This window comes from Musa acuminata, chromosome BXJ2-5 (assembly GCF_036884655.1).
Source record: "Musa acuminata AAA Group cultivar baxijiao chromosome BXJ2-5, Cavendish_Baxijiao_AAA, whole genome shotgun sequence".
In the NCBI taxonomy this organism is placed as follows: Eukaryota; Viridiplantae; Streptophyta; class Magnoliopsida; order Zingiberales; family Musaceae; genus Musa; species Musa acuminata.
Genome location: NC_088342.1, coordinates 45,689,149 through 45,703,150, shown reverse-complemented (window position 1 = coordinate 45,703,150; position 14,002 = coordinate 45,689,149). Strand labels below are relative to the sequence as shown.

General features: G+C 55.4%; 3 protein-coding genes across 3 annotated transcripts; all 3 read right to left on the bottom strand.

The window, feature by feature from the left end:
• Window positions 1–1,419: 1,419 nt before the first annotated feature.
• LOC135611614 (alpha-humulene 10-hydroxylase-like) lies at window positions 1,420–2,427 on the bottom strand. The gene is made up of 2 exons (XM_065107247.1): window positions 2,274–2,427; window positions 1,420–1,796 (listed from the first exon to the last, which is right to left on the bottom strand). Exons 1-2 carry the CDS (start codon window positions 2,425–2,427, stop codon window positions 1,420–1,422), a joined length of 531 nt encoding a protein of 176 aa, XP_064963319.1.
• A 3,300-nt stretch (window positions 2,428–5,727) lies between these two features.
• Window positions 5,728–6,556, bottom strand: LOC135611613 (uncharacterized). Its single transcript, XM_065107246.1, has 2 exons — window positions 6,489–6,556; window positions 5,728–6,385 (listed from the first exon to the last, which is right to left on the bottom strand). The coding sequence occupies exons 1-2, from the start codon at window positions 6,554–6,556 to the stop codon at window positions 5,728–5,730; spliced, it is 726 nt and encodes a 241-aa protein (XP_064963318.1).
• Window positions 6,557–11,385: 4,829 nt separating this feature from the next.
• On the bottom strand, window positions 11,386–12,853 carry LOC135613022 (premnaspirodiene oxygenase-like). The gene is made up of 2 exons (XM_065109912.1): window positions 11,887–12,853; window positions 11,386–11,798 (listed from the first exon to the last, which is right to left on the bottom strand). Exons 1-2 carry the CDS (start codon window positions 12,826–12,828, stop codon window positions 11,541–11,543), a joined length of 1,200 nt encoding a protein of 399 aa, XP_064965984.1. The 5' UTR covers window positions 12,829–12,853; the 3' UTR covers window positions 11,386–11,540.
• Window positions 12,854–14,002: the final 1,149 nt, after the last annotated feature.

Sequence of the window (14,002 nt, the reverse complement as noted above, 5' to 3'; positions counted from 1 at the left end):
AATCAACTTCTTAATCGGTTAAACTTGGAGACATCCTCATATTTATCGAATGAAGTTTTGAACTGCCAATCTCGTTAACATTTTAATTTTTGTTACGTAATTCCCGTCGAGGTGCCGTTGTTGCTCTCTCTACATGTCTGCGAAGTGAAACCGAGAGAGAGAGAGAGAGATAGATAGAGATAGAGAGCGAGAGAGTGATTAAAGAGTTGAGTAACGTAAACGTCAAATCCTCATTCTTTCTTGCCATCTCTCAATCCCATCAAATCCCTTCTTTTGTTAATACCAGCCCTCAAACAGCATCCACCTCTCTCTCTCTCTCTCTCTTACTCATATCCCACACTAATCACACCAACTCTCTACAAATTCGCTCCCTCTTTTCTCTCTCTCTCTCTCTCTCTCTTACTCATATCCCACACTAATCACACCAACTCTCTACAAATTCGCTCCCTCTTTTCTCTCTCTCTTACTCATATCCCACACTAATCACACCAACTCTCTACAAATTCGCTCCCTCTTTTCTCTCTCTCTCTCTCTCTCTCTCACTCATATCCCACACTAATCACACCAACTCTCTACAAATTCGCTCCCTCTTTTCTCTCTCTCTCTCTATTATCCTCATCAATGTTACATCGGTGAATGTTGGATGATCAGCCGCCTGCGTTTTGAACTCCTCCATTGGTTTAACAGACATTGTGGACTTTATGAATGTATTTTGATGACAAACTTGTATGGAACAGTACTTGTTCACCCCATCATATAATATATGAATTCAGTGCTGTTAGATGGGTGTGAGCAGAAATTTTGGTAAACATAGCTGCTTTTATTTCCGAAGAACTAAAAAAAAAATTTTCAAATGTGACACTTATCGTCAAAATATTAATGTATGCACTGCAGTAATTTTTTAAATCCTTAAAATACTCTATGAAATTTCTGCTTGATATTGATATTGAAAAATTCTTAATATTTATCTGAAAACATGATAATAAAGGGTTGAAACGTAGAATTATAAAGTCATAATGTCCGATTCAAATTTAACCGATACCATAAATGTTAGAAACGTAGAAGTAAGAAAATAATAAAAACAAAGAATACGATAATGTAATTAAAAGAGAATACTTTAAATCAAGAAAATTAAACTAATATTAAACAAGTGGTAAAACTAAAAACACTTGAAAAACTTATGCCAGTATACATCGTTTGCTCCTTTCATGATCTTATTTATAGAATCTACCAGTATCCTAACTCTGAAGATTAAGTTAGGTATATAAAAAACCCTTCAATTAATTTTCAACAGTGAAGTATGATTTGTCATGACAGATAATGACGTGGATATTATTTTTCAACTCGCCTATTCCAACGGTTTTATTATATAGGATAAGTATCTGCACCAACAATAAACAACGCGATATAAGTAAAGCTTCAGGTTGCGACGGGGAGAGGAACTCGAACGGTAGGAATCAGCTTCAGCTCCGTCTTCCTCGGTGCGACTAACGCCATGGTCTCGCACATGTCGAGCTCCTCCGGTCTCATTCCATGGGGCAGCTCCCAGTCGAAGTGCAGGAGGAGATGAACCAGGGCGAACTCCACGGTCGACATCCCGAACCCGATTCCGGGGCATATCCTCTGCCCGGCCCCGAACGGCAAGTACTCGAAGTCGACTCCCTTGAAATCCATGGCTCTGCCTTGGAACCTCTCTGGTTTGAAGCTCTCGGCGTCGTCCCAGTAACGCGCATCCCTGTCGTTCGCCCATAAGTTGACGAAGACGCGAGTGCCGGCGGGTGAAGCCGCAGCGTCTCCTTGATGATTAGCTTTGTTAGTGTAAACACATTTTTCTTAGCCGTGACCCGGGGGGTCGTCTCGGCTCGTTCGGGGGTCCGAATGGCGGGGATCTCCCGGGGCGTTGCTCGTCTCTACTAAGGCGGTCGGGGGCGGCCTCGGTCTCAGGGAGTTGCTGCGACTTCTCCCGGGCGAGGACTTCTCGCCTGTGCGTCCGGACGGGGAGCCTCGGCTTGGTACCTGCACAAAGGTCGGGTCGGGGTGCTCGACCCGACCCCTCCGACAATCCCGTTAGAGAATGAAGTGGGGGGCGGTTTTTTAGTGGAGGAAGAGTCCCCCTTCTCCTCCTGGCTCGGGGGGGTTTATAGGAGGGCTCGGCATTATCGGGCGCGCCATCCCGTCGGTCAGGGTCGTACCTCTGATGGCATCCGACATCGCCGAGGATGTTGCGTGGGGGACCGGGGGATCGCAGGGTATGGGCGAGCTTCAACCGTTACCTGCTTCTGTCTCGTCCGACTGTGCTGGGTCCACCGAGGGGGCTGTGGGCTCAGTGAGGCTGGCGTCCGGACGCAGACCGTCACCCTCATTGCTCCCCCTGGGCGCCGCGCCTGGCCACGTGCGGGGGACGTTGCCGGGAGTGGGGTCTGCCATTTTGTCATATCATATTCCCCCCCCCAAAGGAAGCCATGGCTCGACATCGGATGGAGGGGATTCGAGGTGTGGCTTTGATCGGTAAGTGGTGGTTCTCTTCGTGGTTCATGATTGAGGCACATGTTCGGGGCAGATAGGCCGCGCTGCAGAGGCGCTTTGGGTGGCATGAGGCCGGGGAGCACGTCTCGGGCGGGCTGGCCGCGCCGAGGAGGTGGTCTCGGGAGCATGCGGCCGAGGAGCACGTCTCGGGCGGGCTGGCCGCGCCGAGGAGGTGGTCTCGGGAACATGCGGCCGAGGAGCACGTCTCGGGCGAGCTGGCCGCGCCGAGGAGGTGGTCTCGGGAACATGCGGCCGAGGAGCACGTCTCGGGCGAGCTGGCCGCGCCGAGGAGGTGGTCTCAGGAACATGCGGCCGAGGAGCACGTCTCGGGCGGGCTGGCCGCGCCGAGGAGGTGGTCTCGGGAACATGCGGCCGAGGAGCACGTCTCGGGCGAGCTGGCCGCGCCGAGGAGGTGGTCTCGGGAACATGCGGCCGAGGAGCACGTCTCGGGCGAGCTGGCCGCGCCGAGGAGGTGGTCTCGGGAACATGCGGCCGAGGAGCACGTCTCGGGCGGGCTGGCCGCGCCGAGGAGGTGGTCTCGGGAACATGCGGCCGAGGAGCACGTCTCGGGCGAGCTGGCCGCGCCGAGGAGATGGTCTCGGGAACATGCGGCCGAGGAGCACGTCTCGGGCGAGCTGGCCGCGCCGAGGAGGTGGTCTCGGGAACATGCGGCAGAGGAGTTCGTTGGCCTTCCCCTGCAGTGACCTTAGGTCCGCATTTATGATAGGGTGTTCGTTGGGCTTCCCTGATGCGAAGAGTGAGGGTGCGGATGAGCTGTCGGCCGCTGTGGGGAGACGAAGGGACGTCTCTCTCGGCGGGATCTTTCCTATATAACTGGCGCACTCGGCCCGTTTCACGATTCTTGCTGCTGAGCCTTGGACCTCGTCGTCCCTTCTGTCATCGCACCTTCTCCTCTCATACGCTGTCCTTCCCCAGTCGCTCCCTCGTCGTCTCTCTCGTTCGTTTCAAAGCCGGTAAGGATGTCCCTCTTGCCTGTCTCTTCACCTTTGTCCCTTGATGGAGTCCGGGAGAGCACGCCTCCGCCCTCCCCAGACGAGGAGGCGGCGCGGGCCCTTGAGGCTCTAATGTGGCCGCACGACCTTGACTCGGTGGTGAGTGGGTCATCGCTGGAGAAGCTCCGGGAGCGTTTCCACATCCCGGAGGAGTTTGTCCTGGTTGCGCCTGATCCGGGGCAGCGGTCATACGACCCGATCCCTCGAGGTTTCGCGCTGACCCAAGATGCCCTAGAGGCTGGGTTGTGCCTCCCCCTTCACCCTATCATTGTCTCCTGTCTTTCTTTGTGGCGGATTTCGCCTTCCCAGGTGGCGCCTAACTCATGGCGCTATCTAGTAGCGTTCTTAGGGGAATGTCATTATGCCAACATCACCCCTACCCGAAACCTCTTTCTCTCTTGTTTCCGCCTTCTCAAGGGGCCGGGGGGCTATTTCGTGTTAGCCCGGGTTGGCTTTCGCGTCGGGGGAGCCCCTTCGAACAACAAAGGGTGGAAGGGGCGGTTTTTCTATGTTAGCTGGTCGAAGGATTGGGGCTTCGGAGTTCGGTGGACAGTGAGGGTGATAGATAACACAGTCCCGGATTTGAATGACGAGGAGCGTCGGGATCTGAAGAGGCTTCGGGCAATCCTTCCCGGTTCTCAGGCCATCCGAGCTATGACCGAGGAGTGGCTAGCCGAGGCGGGTCTTAGCCCGGCTTTCGGGGGTATGTTTATAGCGGGTGTTCCCCGTGTCTTGTTTGTTTCCACAATTTGTGATGGTTTGCTTGTTTCCTTTGTAGGAATGAAGCTTCTGTCACTCCGCGGTGGTCGCTCATCGTCGGCTCCTTCCCCACGCCCGTCCGCTGCTTCCTCTCCGCGCCCCTCAGCCGACCCGTTGCCCGGCTCGGCGGATGCTCCATTAGAGATTCCGGAGGGGCGCCCGTCAAAGAAGGCGAAGACGGCTGGTCCCGGGAAAGCCAAGGCGGGGGCCACCCCTTCGTCAACCGTGGGCACAAAGCGGACCGTTCGGGACGAAGGGCCCTCCCGAGTTGATGGGCCTAGCCAAGGGGCGGCCGGGAAGAGGTCGACCCTGCCTACGGTGGATGACCTGTGCGGGCTATGCACGGGGGCCGACGAGCCCCTATGGTCGTTGGTGATGGGCGAGCTTCCACTGGGGGAGGCTTCCGACCCGCTAGTCGCCCGCTGGGAGGGGCTGTCCCGAGGGGACAAGGTATGGGCCGGGGGAGATCCCTCGGCTGCTTTTCTTCGGGGCGTGCTCCACCCCGACCTGGCTCGGGACCTATACACCTTGCCCTCGGAGGCCATGCTCAATAAGGCGGGGAGGTTTCTGACACTGGTGAGTGTTTCGCTAACTCCGGGCGTCCCTGTGACCGTGCGCTGACCTTCCTTTTTCTATGGTAGGGCCTCCACTACTCGACGGCGCTGATGGACCGAGTGTGTGACGCTGGGCAGGTAATCTGGAACCTCAGCGAGCTCAACTTCGAGTTGTGCCGTCAGGTAGAGGAGGTTCGCGCCGGGTCGGGCCCAGAGGCGGTAGCGGCCGCGGAAAAGCGCGCGACTGACTCTGAGGAGGAGGTGACACGTCTGAAGGCAGAGCTCGAGCAGTCGGGCAATTCAGTCAAGGAGCTTCAGGAGTTTCTCCGTTTGGATCGGGCCGAGCTTCGCCTATTGAAGTCGGAGGCGCTTGGCCTTACCAAGAGGGCGGAGAAGGCCGAGGCTGAAGCCCGCGCTGCTACCGATGCGCTAGCCGAGGACGTTCGCCTTCGCCCGTCAAAGGATAAAGAGGCAATCGAAGCTTATAAGAAGTCCGAGAACTTTGAGCTCGGACTGACCCGAATGGGGCGAGTATCCTACGAGTATGGATATAGAATCGCCCTAGGTCGCTTTGGCTCATGCCCTCCTGGCTCCGAGGTGGAAAGGGACCCGTTCGCCTCTCATCCCGTGGACTTGGAGGTGGACATGCCGGAGGACGTGCCATTCGACGATCGCCCAAAGACTCCAGGAGAGTGAAGAGTTTGGTTTTTGTATGTCGGAGTCGGGGTCGAGGGTGTGAGGGGTCTGTCTGTTCCTCATTGTTACGCTTCTATACCCCCTTTGAAATAAAATGATCTTTTCTTCCGATTTCTGTGCTTGCGTAGTGTCTACCTCTTCAGATGAAGTATTTCCTAAGGTTCTGTATGTTCCAAGTCCTAGGTACGGGATCGCCATCCATTGTTGCGAGTCGGAACGTCCCTGGTCGGGTGGCTGACCTCGATTTTGCGCAGGACCAGGTCCTCTAGCTTTATTGATCGGGGTCGCACCCTCCGGTTGTAGACCCTCGCTACGGCTCTTTTGTAAGAAAGGGTTTTTCGGTGCGCGTCGGCCCGCCTTTCTTCGAGCAAATCCAGGTTGGATCGGAGCCCTTCACCCGAGGCCTCTTCGCCGTAGCCTGCTATCCGCGGAGTCGGGACGTTTACTTCGGATGGTAACACGGCCTCGGTCCCGAACGTGAGGCTGTAGGGAGACTCCCCCGTTGGGGTCTTGGGGGTAGTGCGCAGCGCCCATAGGACGCTCGGGAGCTCATCGATCCAGGCCGATTGGGCAGCGGACACTCTTCTCTTGAGACCGTCGACGATGGACCAGTTGGTTACTTTAGCTAGTCCGTTCGCCTGGGGGTAAGCCACCGAGCTGAACCTCAGCTGAATCTTGTGCTTGGCGCAAAACTCTTGGAACCTCCTGCCGGCGAACTGAGGTCCATTGTCGGTGACGATGGACTGGGGCAGGCCAAACCGAGTTACGAGGTTTCTCCACACGAACTTTTCCACTTGTGACTCCGTGATTGTTGCTAGGGGCTCGGCTTCGACCCACCTGGTAAAGTAGTCCACTCCTACGATGATGTACTTCCGCTGCCCGGAGGCGGGTGGGAGAGGTTCGAGTATGTCCAGTCCCCACTGCGTGAATGGCCAAGCACAGTCGACGGGGGTGAACAGGACCGCCGGCCGTCGGGCGGTGCGGGCGTGCTCCTGGCATGAGCTGCATCGCCGAACGAAAGCTTTTGCGTCCTAGCGCATGGTCGGCCAGTAGTATCCCTGTCGGAGTATCTTGTGCGCTAGGGCTTGTTCGCCTATGTGTTCCCCGCAGGCCCCTTCATGCATGTCGGACAGAACTGTCCGGGCTTCGTTCGGCTCTAGGCAGTGCAACAAGGGGCGCGAGAAAGACCGCTTGTACAGCCGTCCTCCTTCTTCAGAGTACCATGCCTGCGTCCGACGCAAGCGTCGAGCCGTGGTTTCATTGTCGGGTAGGGTTCCGTCCCGCTTGAAGCGTAGCATCTCCTGTACCCAAGTGGCCGGCGCGCCGCCCGTGACTGTGGCGACGATCTCTATGGCTCGGTGAGGGAGCTCTTCGGTCTCGGGTCGAGCCCAGGGGGTCGAGCTGGATGCCAGTTTTGCTAGAGTGTCGGCTCGCTGATTCTCGCTCCTGGGAACGTTCGACAATTCAAAATGGGCGAACTTGGTGGCAAGGCTTTTTACCTGTGCCAGATATTTCGCCATGGTCGGGTCCCGGGCTTCGTATCCGCCGTCGAGCTGCCTAGCCACCAGTTGTGAGTCAGTGATGACGTGTATGTCGGTCACCCGCATTTCCAGTGCCAGTTGGAGCCCCGCCAGGAGAGCCTCGTATTCTGCTTCGTTGTTGGTGGCCCTGAACCCGAAGCGGAAGGAGCGCTCAATCGAGCGGCCGTCAGGCGTCACTAGCACCAGCCCTGCGCCGGGGCCCTTTGCGTTGGCTGACCCGTCTACGTGGAGAGTCCACGTGTCACGCGGTGGCTCCAGTTCTTCGCCTGTGCTCGGGGTAAGCTCCGCGATAAAGTCTGCCACGGACTGAGCTTTAATGGCAGTGCGAGGTACGTACTGTATGTCGTGCTCGCCGAGCTCCACTGCCCATTTGAGGAGACGCCCTGCAACGTCGAATTTAGACAAAACAAGCCGAAGCGGCCGGTCAGTTATTACCTCTATCGGGTGGGCCTGGAAATAAGGGCGGAGCTTTCGTGCTGACAGGACGAGCGCCAGCGCTAGCTTTTCGATTGGCGGGTATCGTCCCTCTGGCCCGCTTAGCATGTGGCTGACATAGTAGACCGGCAGTTGGTCGCCGGAGTTCTCCTTGACCAGAACCGAACTGACCGCATGCCGGGAGGCGGCGAGGTAGAGACTCAATCTCTCCCCTGGGGAGACTGAAGCGAGTCGGGGGAGGTTGGCCAGGTGTTGCTTCATCTGCTCGAAGGCCCTCTCACATTCTGCCGTCCATCGGAAGTTCTTCGGATCCTTCAGGGCCTTGAAGAAGGGGAGGCAGCGATCTCCCGATCGGGAAAGGAAGCGTGATAAGGAGACTAGCCTCCTGTTAAGGCGCTGTAGGTCTCTGATCGTCCGAGGGGGCTGCATGTCCATGATAGCCTGGACCTTTTCCGGGTTGGCGTCAATCCCTCTCTTGTGTATGATGAATCCGAGGAATTTCCCCGAGGTTACGCCAAAGGCGCACTTGGCAGGGTTGAGGCGCAGGCCGAACCTTCGCAGGGTGTCGAATGTTTCAGCCAGGTCGGAAGAGTGAGCTTCCGCTGTTCGGCTCTTCACGATCAATTCGTCGACATATATCTCCATGTTTCGTCCAATCTGGCGGGCGAACATCCTGTTCACCGTCCTCTGGAAGGTGGCCCCGGCATTTTTCAACCCGAACGGCATGACTTTGTAAAAATATACCCCTTGTTCGGTGAGGAAGGCTGTGTGTTCTTGGTCTTCGGGTGCCATCCTGATTTGGTTGTATCCGGAGAAGGCATCCATAAACGAGAGACGGGCGTGGCCGGCTGTGGCGTCGATTAGCTGGTCGATCTTCGGTAGGGGGTAGCAATCTTTTGGGCAAGCATTGTTGAGACTGGTGTAGTCAATGCACATCCACCAGCTTCCATTAGGTTTTTTGACAAGGACTACATTGGAGAGCCATTGTGGGTACCTGGCCTCTTCTATGAAACCGGCCGCCAGAAGTCGGTTTACCTCTTCTCGGATGGCCAGTTGCCGATCTGGGGCCTGCCGCCTGGGCCTTTGTTTCACCGGACGGGCGTCGGACGAGATGTTTAGGTGGTGCATCGCGACTTCCGGGTGGACCCCTACTAGGTCAGACGGCGTCCAAGCGAAGATGTCGGTGTTGGCTTGCAGGAGGCCGACGAGCTGCCGTTGCTCCTGTTCGGGCAGTCCCGACCCAATTTTGACTGTTTGGTCGGGCCTGCCTTTGATCAGCGGTAAGTCGATGGTTGATTCCTTCGGCTCGGGGCGGGGAGTCGGTTTTCTTCCCTCCCGGGGGTCTTCCAGCGGGGATTGGATCCTCGCTCTCTTGTTTAGCGACATGGCAGTCAAGTAGCGGCGCCTGGACTCCCAGGAGTTCCCCGCTACTTCCCCGACCCCATCGCGGGTCGGGAATTTGATGGTTTGATAGTAAGTCGAGATCACGGCTCGGATCTTATTGAGGGTTGGCCGTCCGAGGATGGCGTTGTATGCCGTGGGGAGGTCGACCACCAGAAAGGAGGTCATAACTGTTTTTGTCTTTGGAAAAACTCTCAAAGTTAGAGGCAGGGTGATAACCCCTAGTGACGAGATTGAGGCACCGGTGAACCCCGTGAGCGTCGAGCATACCGGCTTCACGCTCTCCTTGACCAGGGCGAGCTTTTGGAAGGCGTCCCAGTAAAGTATATCGGCCGAGCTTCCGGTGTCGACCATGATCCTTCTCATTTGCGCGTTGGCGATTCTGGCTGATATCACCAACGCGTCATCATGTTCGGCTAGCCCAGGTCCCCCGGTCGGGAAGGTGACTTCGGGTCCTTTTTCATGTTTGGAAGCTTCGGCTCGGGAGGCCCTGGCGTGGGCTTTTCCGCCCGTCATGGAGTTCCCTCCGGATGCGGGCCCGCCGGTTATGACATCTATGTGCCGCTCGATGGGACCCTCCGGGCGTGGTGAAAGCTCCTTATCTGGCCGGAGGTATGGGCCGAGGTGCCCTCGGCGGATGAGCTCCTCAATTTGCCTTTTTAATTCTCGACACTCCTCGGTGTCGTGACCGGGCTGTCGGTGGAAACGGCAGTATTTAGAGCGGTCCGCGAGTTCGCGCGGGCTCCTCATCGGGTGGGGGTCTTTGAGAAGGCCTTTCTCCTTGATGTGGAGAAATATTTCGGTCCGAGAGGAGTTCAGGCCCGGGGGGGGGGGACCGGGGCACTGCATCATTGAGGCCTCCGGCCCTACGCCGGGAGGCAGCGGGCTGTTGTTGCCGGGACTGCTCTGGCTTGACCCTCTTGCGCTCGTCGCGCGTCCCGACCATCCATGCTTCAGCAGCGATGAACTGGTTCGCACGTTGGAACATCTCGGGTACCGAAGTGGGGGGTCGCTCCACCAGGGACCAAAAGAATCGGGTAGGCCGCAGGCCCATCATAAATGCCTGCATCATCAAAGAAGGGTGAGCATCAGGCAGCCCGCGAACTTGTGTGGTGAAGCGGTTCACAAAGTGAGAAAGGGGCTCGTCTTCCCTCTGGTTGAGCCCGAGGAGCATTGCCACCGACGACTTCGGCTTGGCGTGAGCCAGGAAGTTAAGCTCGAAGTCTTTGGCCAACTGGTCGAAAGAGGCGATGGTCGCGGTCTTCAGATTGTTGTACCACACTCGGGCTGGGCCTCGCAGGGTCGTTGGGAATGCCCTGCACATCAGGGCGTCGGACATCCCGTATAGCGCCATCTGGGCGCAGAAAGCAGCTACGTGGTCCGCCGGGTCGGTGGCTCCGTCGTAGGCATCCAATGAAGGGAGCCGAAAATGCGGCGGGATCGCTTGCTCTTGAATCTCGGGGGTGAAAGGGGACCCCTGGTGTTGCTCGGCCCCCGGGTCTCCCCTGGTTCGGCGAACCTCACGCTGCACCTCGTCCAGTCGGTGGCCTACGAGGCGCAGCTGGGCCCACAAGCCTTCCGCCGAGTCTGAAAGCGGGGCCACGGGCGTCGGGTGCGCCTCTGGATCCTCCGCTCCTCGACTCCCGGGTCGGGTCGACTGGCCCGGAGGTGAAGCGGGGGACTCGGGAAGCGGTGCGGGGGTCTGAGCGGCGGACCGTTGCCGTGGCGGAGGTAGGGTTGAGTGTGAAGACGTCGGATGGGAGACCAGTGGGATGATGGTCTGAATCACCCCCGTAAGAGCCCGGACCTGGTGTGTGAGGTCGTAGAAGGCTTTGGGTGGCACGGGTGACGGGCCGCCGGGATTGGCGATGGGTGGCGATAGACCCGGGTCGTTGAACAATCGCCAATAGCGCTCCGAAATTGCAGCGGGGCGCTCGTCCCGAACCCCCTCCTGTTGGGGATGTTCTTCTGTCGCGTCGGTCGGGTGCGACCTGACGGCTGGGGGTTCGTCGGAGTGAGCCTGTTGATCGCTTGACATTCGGACCGACCCTTCCTCTAGCGCCATTATGTTAGTGTAAACACCTTTTTCTTAGCCGTGACCCGGGGGGTCGTCTCGGCTCGTTCGGGGGTCCGAATGGCGGGGATCTCCCGGGGCGTTGCTCGTCTCTACTAAGGCGGTCGGGGGCGGCCTCGGTCTCGGGGAGATGCTGCGACTTCTCCCGGGCGGGGACTTCTCGCCTGTGCGTCCAGACGGGGAGCCTCGGCTTGGTACCTGCACAAAGGTCGGGTCGGGGTGCTCGACCCGACCCCTCCGACGATCCCGTTAGAGAATGAAGTGGGGGGCGGTTTTTTAGTGGAGGAAGAGTCCCCCTTCTCCTCTTGGCTCGGGGGGGTTTATAGGGGGGCTCGACATTATCGGGCGCGCCATCCCGTCGGTCAGGGTCGTACCTCTGATGGCGTCCGACATCGCCGAGGATGTTGCGTGGGGGACCGGGGGATCGCAGGGTATGGGCGAGCTTCAACCGTTACCTGCTTCTGTCTCGTCCGACTGTGCTGGGTCCACCGAGGGGGCTGTGGGCTCAGTGAAGCTGGCGTCCGGACGCAGACCGTCACCCTCATTGCTCCCCCTGGGCGCCGCGCCTGTCCACGTGCGGGGGACGTTGCCGGGAGTGGGGTCTGCCATTTTTTGTCATATCAAGCTTCATGTAGTTTAGCTCGGAGATGTCGCTCTCCTGTACTCTGTTCCTCCTTTGCGCAGCTAATTCCCTCACTTCCTTCTGCGCTCTCTCCATGATCTCGGGGTTTCTCATCAGCTCCGACATGGCCCATTCGACGACGGTCGAAGACGTCTCGGTGCCCGCCACGAACATGTCCTGCAGATCACAAGAACAAGAGCGATGTGGGTAGTCAACAGATTAGTATCACGGGAATGAATCGATCGATCGATGGATCGTTCCTCACCACGATCACACCCTTGACGTTTTCCATCGTCAAGGGCACTTCCAGCTGGGGGTCGTCTTTGAGCCTCAGCAGCACGTCCACTAGGTCGTCTACCTCTCCAGCTTTGTCGCCGCTGCTCGCGGAAGCCTTGCCCTCATGCTCCTTGATTATGTCGCCCAGGATCTCGTCTAGCTGCCGCCGGAGCCGCCGCAACCTGAACTTGAAACCCGAGAGGATGTCGATGAAGTTGAGCGACGGGAACATGTCGGCCACGCAGAAGCCACCGGTGAGCACCAGAATATTCTTGATTAGCGGGACGAATCTCTCCCAGTGCTCGCGCCGCTTGCCGAACGCCGCCCGGCAGACGACAGCGTTCGACAGCCCGAAGAGCTTCTCGGTCAGGTTGACGGGGGTTCCGCCCGACCTCGCGATGTCTCTCATCAGGTCAAGGGTCTCCTCCGTCCTGATGGAGGAGAAAGACCGGATGCGCCGTGCGGAGAGCAACTCCACCAAGCAGAGCTTGCGCAGCTGCCTCCAGCAAGGGCCGTAGGGGGCCCACGAGATGTCGTTTGGGCTGTAGATGATGAACTTGGTAACGAGTAACTGAGGCCGGGAAGCGAAGGTGACGCTCTGGTTCTTCAAGATCTCCTCGGCGGCTTCGCGCGAGGAGACGACGACGACGTCGACCTGGCCGAGCCGGAGGAGCATGAGGGGGCCATGCTTGCGGGCGAGCTCGCGGAATGCGCGAAAGGGTTGCTGCCCGACCAGGTGGTGCATGCATCCGACGAAGGGTAGATTCCATGGGCCGGGGGGACGACGTGGCAGGTAGCTCTCATTTCTGCAACCGGTGAATCCTCTCTTCTTGATCAAGAGGAGCAAGAAGAGGAAGGAGAACACCAAGACTGGGATGGAAGGGAGCTGCAGCAGTTCCATGGAGAACCACAGATGCCCTCTCTGCGTCATCGACCGGCCAAATGCAGCTGGTTTTTGTAGAGTTGCCGCTGTAACCTCTCACACACGACATGTCATTGCAAGCGAGTGTCGGCAATGTCGTTATTCTAATAAATATTATATTATAATTAAACATTATTATATTATATTATAACATTAGCTCTGACACACGTCCATATATTGATTGCAAGAGAGTATCTATATTGTCATTATTCTCGACATGTTTATCCATTGCTTCGACATTTTTAATTATATTATATTTTATAATAAAATTATTATATTATATTATATATTCTCAACACATTTATGATTGCAAGCATAATTTATGTCATTATTTTCAACATATTTATCACCTGACATCGACATGCGATTGTAAGGAAGTGTCGATTATATTATTATTCTCAATACATTTATCACATTACTTTTAATAAATATTATATTCTAACTAAAACTATTATATTTGTTATTATATTATACATAATATTTATTCTCAACATGTTTATCATTTTATTTATAATAAATTATATAATATAATTGAAATTATTATAATTATAATGTCTCCTTCATACAACGTGCTTATGTAAGTAATATTTATATATTATATTTTAAGTATAATGCATGTAGAAAAAAATCCCTAGAAGGGTCCCCTTTTTATTATTTTTCTTGTAAACCATCTATTTATTTTTAACTTTTTGACATAACATCCTACTTTTTTTTATATACCAAAATGCTCTCAAACTTCAAAAAAAAAAATCTTTCTTGACATTTCTATAAAGGAAGAAAAATTAGGGTGGAAAAAAATCAAAAATAAAAAAAGGACTATATGAATTTTCTAAGAATTCACCCTAAAATAGAATTAAAAAAATAAAAAAAGGACTATAATGTCTCCTTCATACAAAGTGCTTAAAATAGAATCCTTATCCATAATAGTTGTAGTACATTTGGATAACCCATGCTAATATCATATAATAACATGTCTTACTTTCTATCACATTGTGCTGGTAGGATTGATGGAACAACAAGCAAATCCGACCCGGTCTATTACACAATCTTTAACATGGCTTAAGGCCCCATGAAGTAAATGCACAAATCAATCCATCGAGCCAAGTTCATATTGTAGTCGGTAGTTGTTGCGGGTAACAACTTTACGCCGTGGCCTCGGGGCCGACATGGCTTGGTTCGGGTC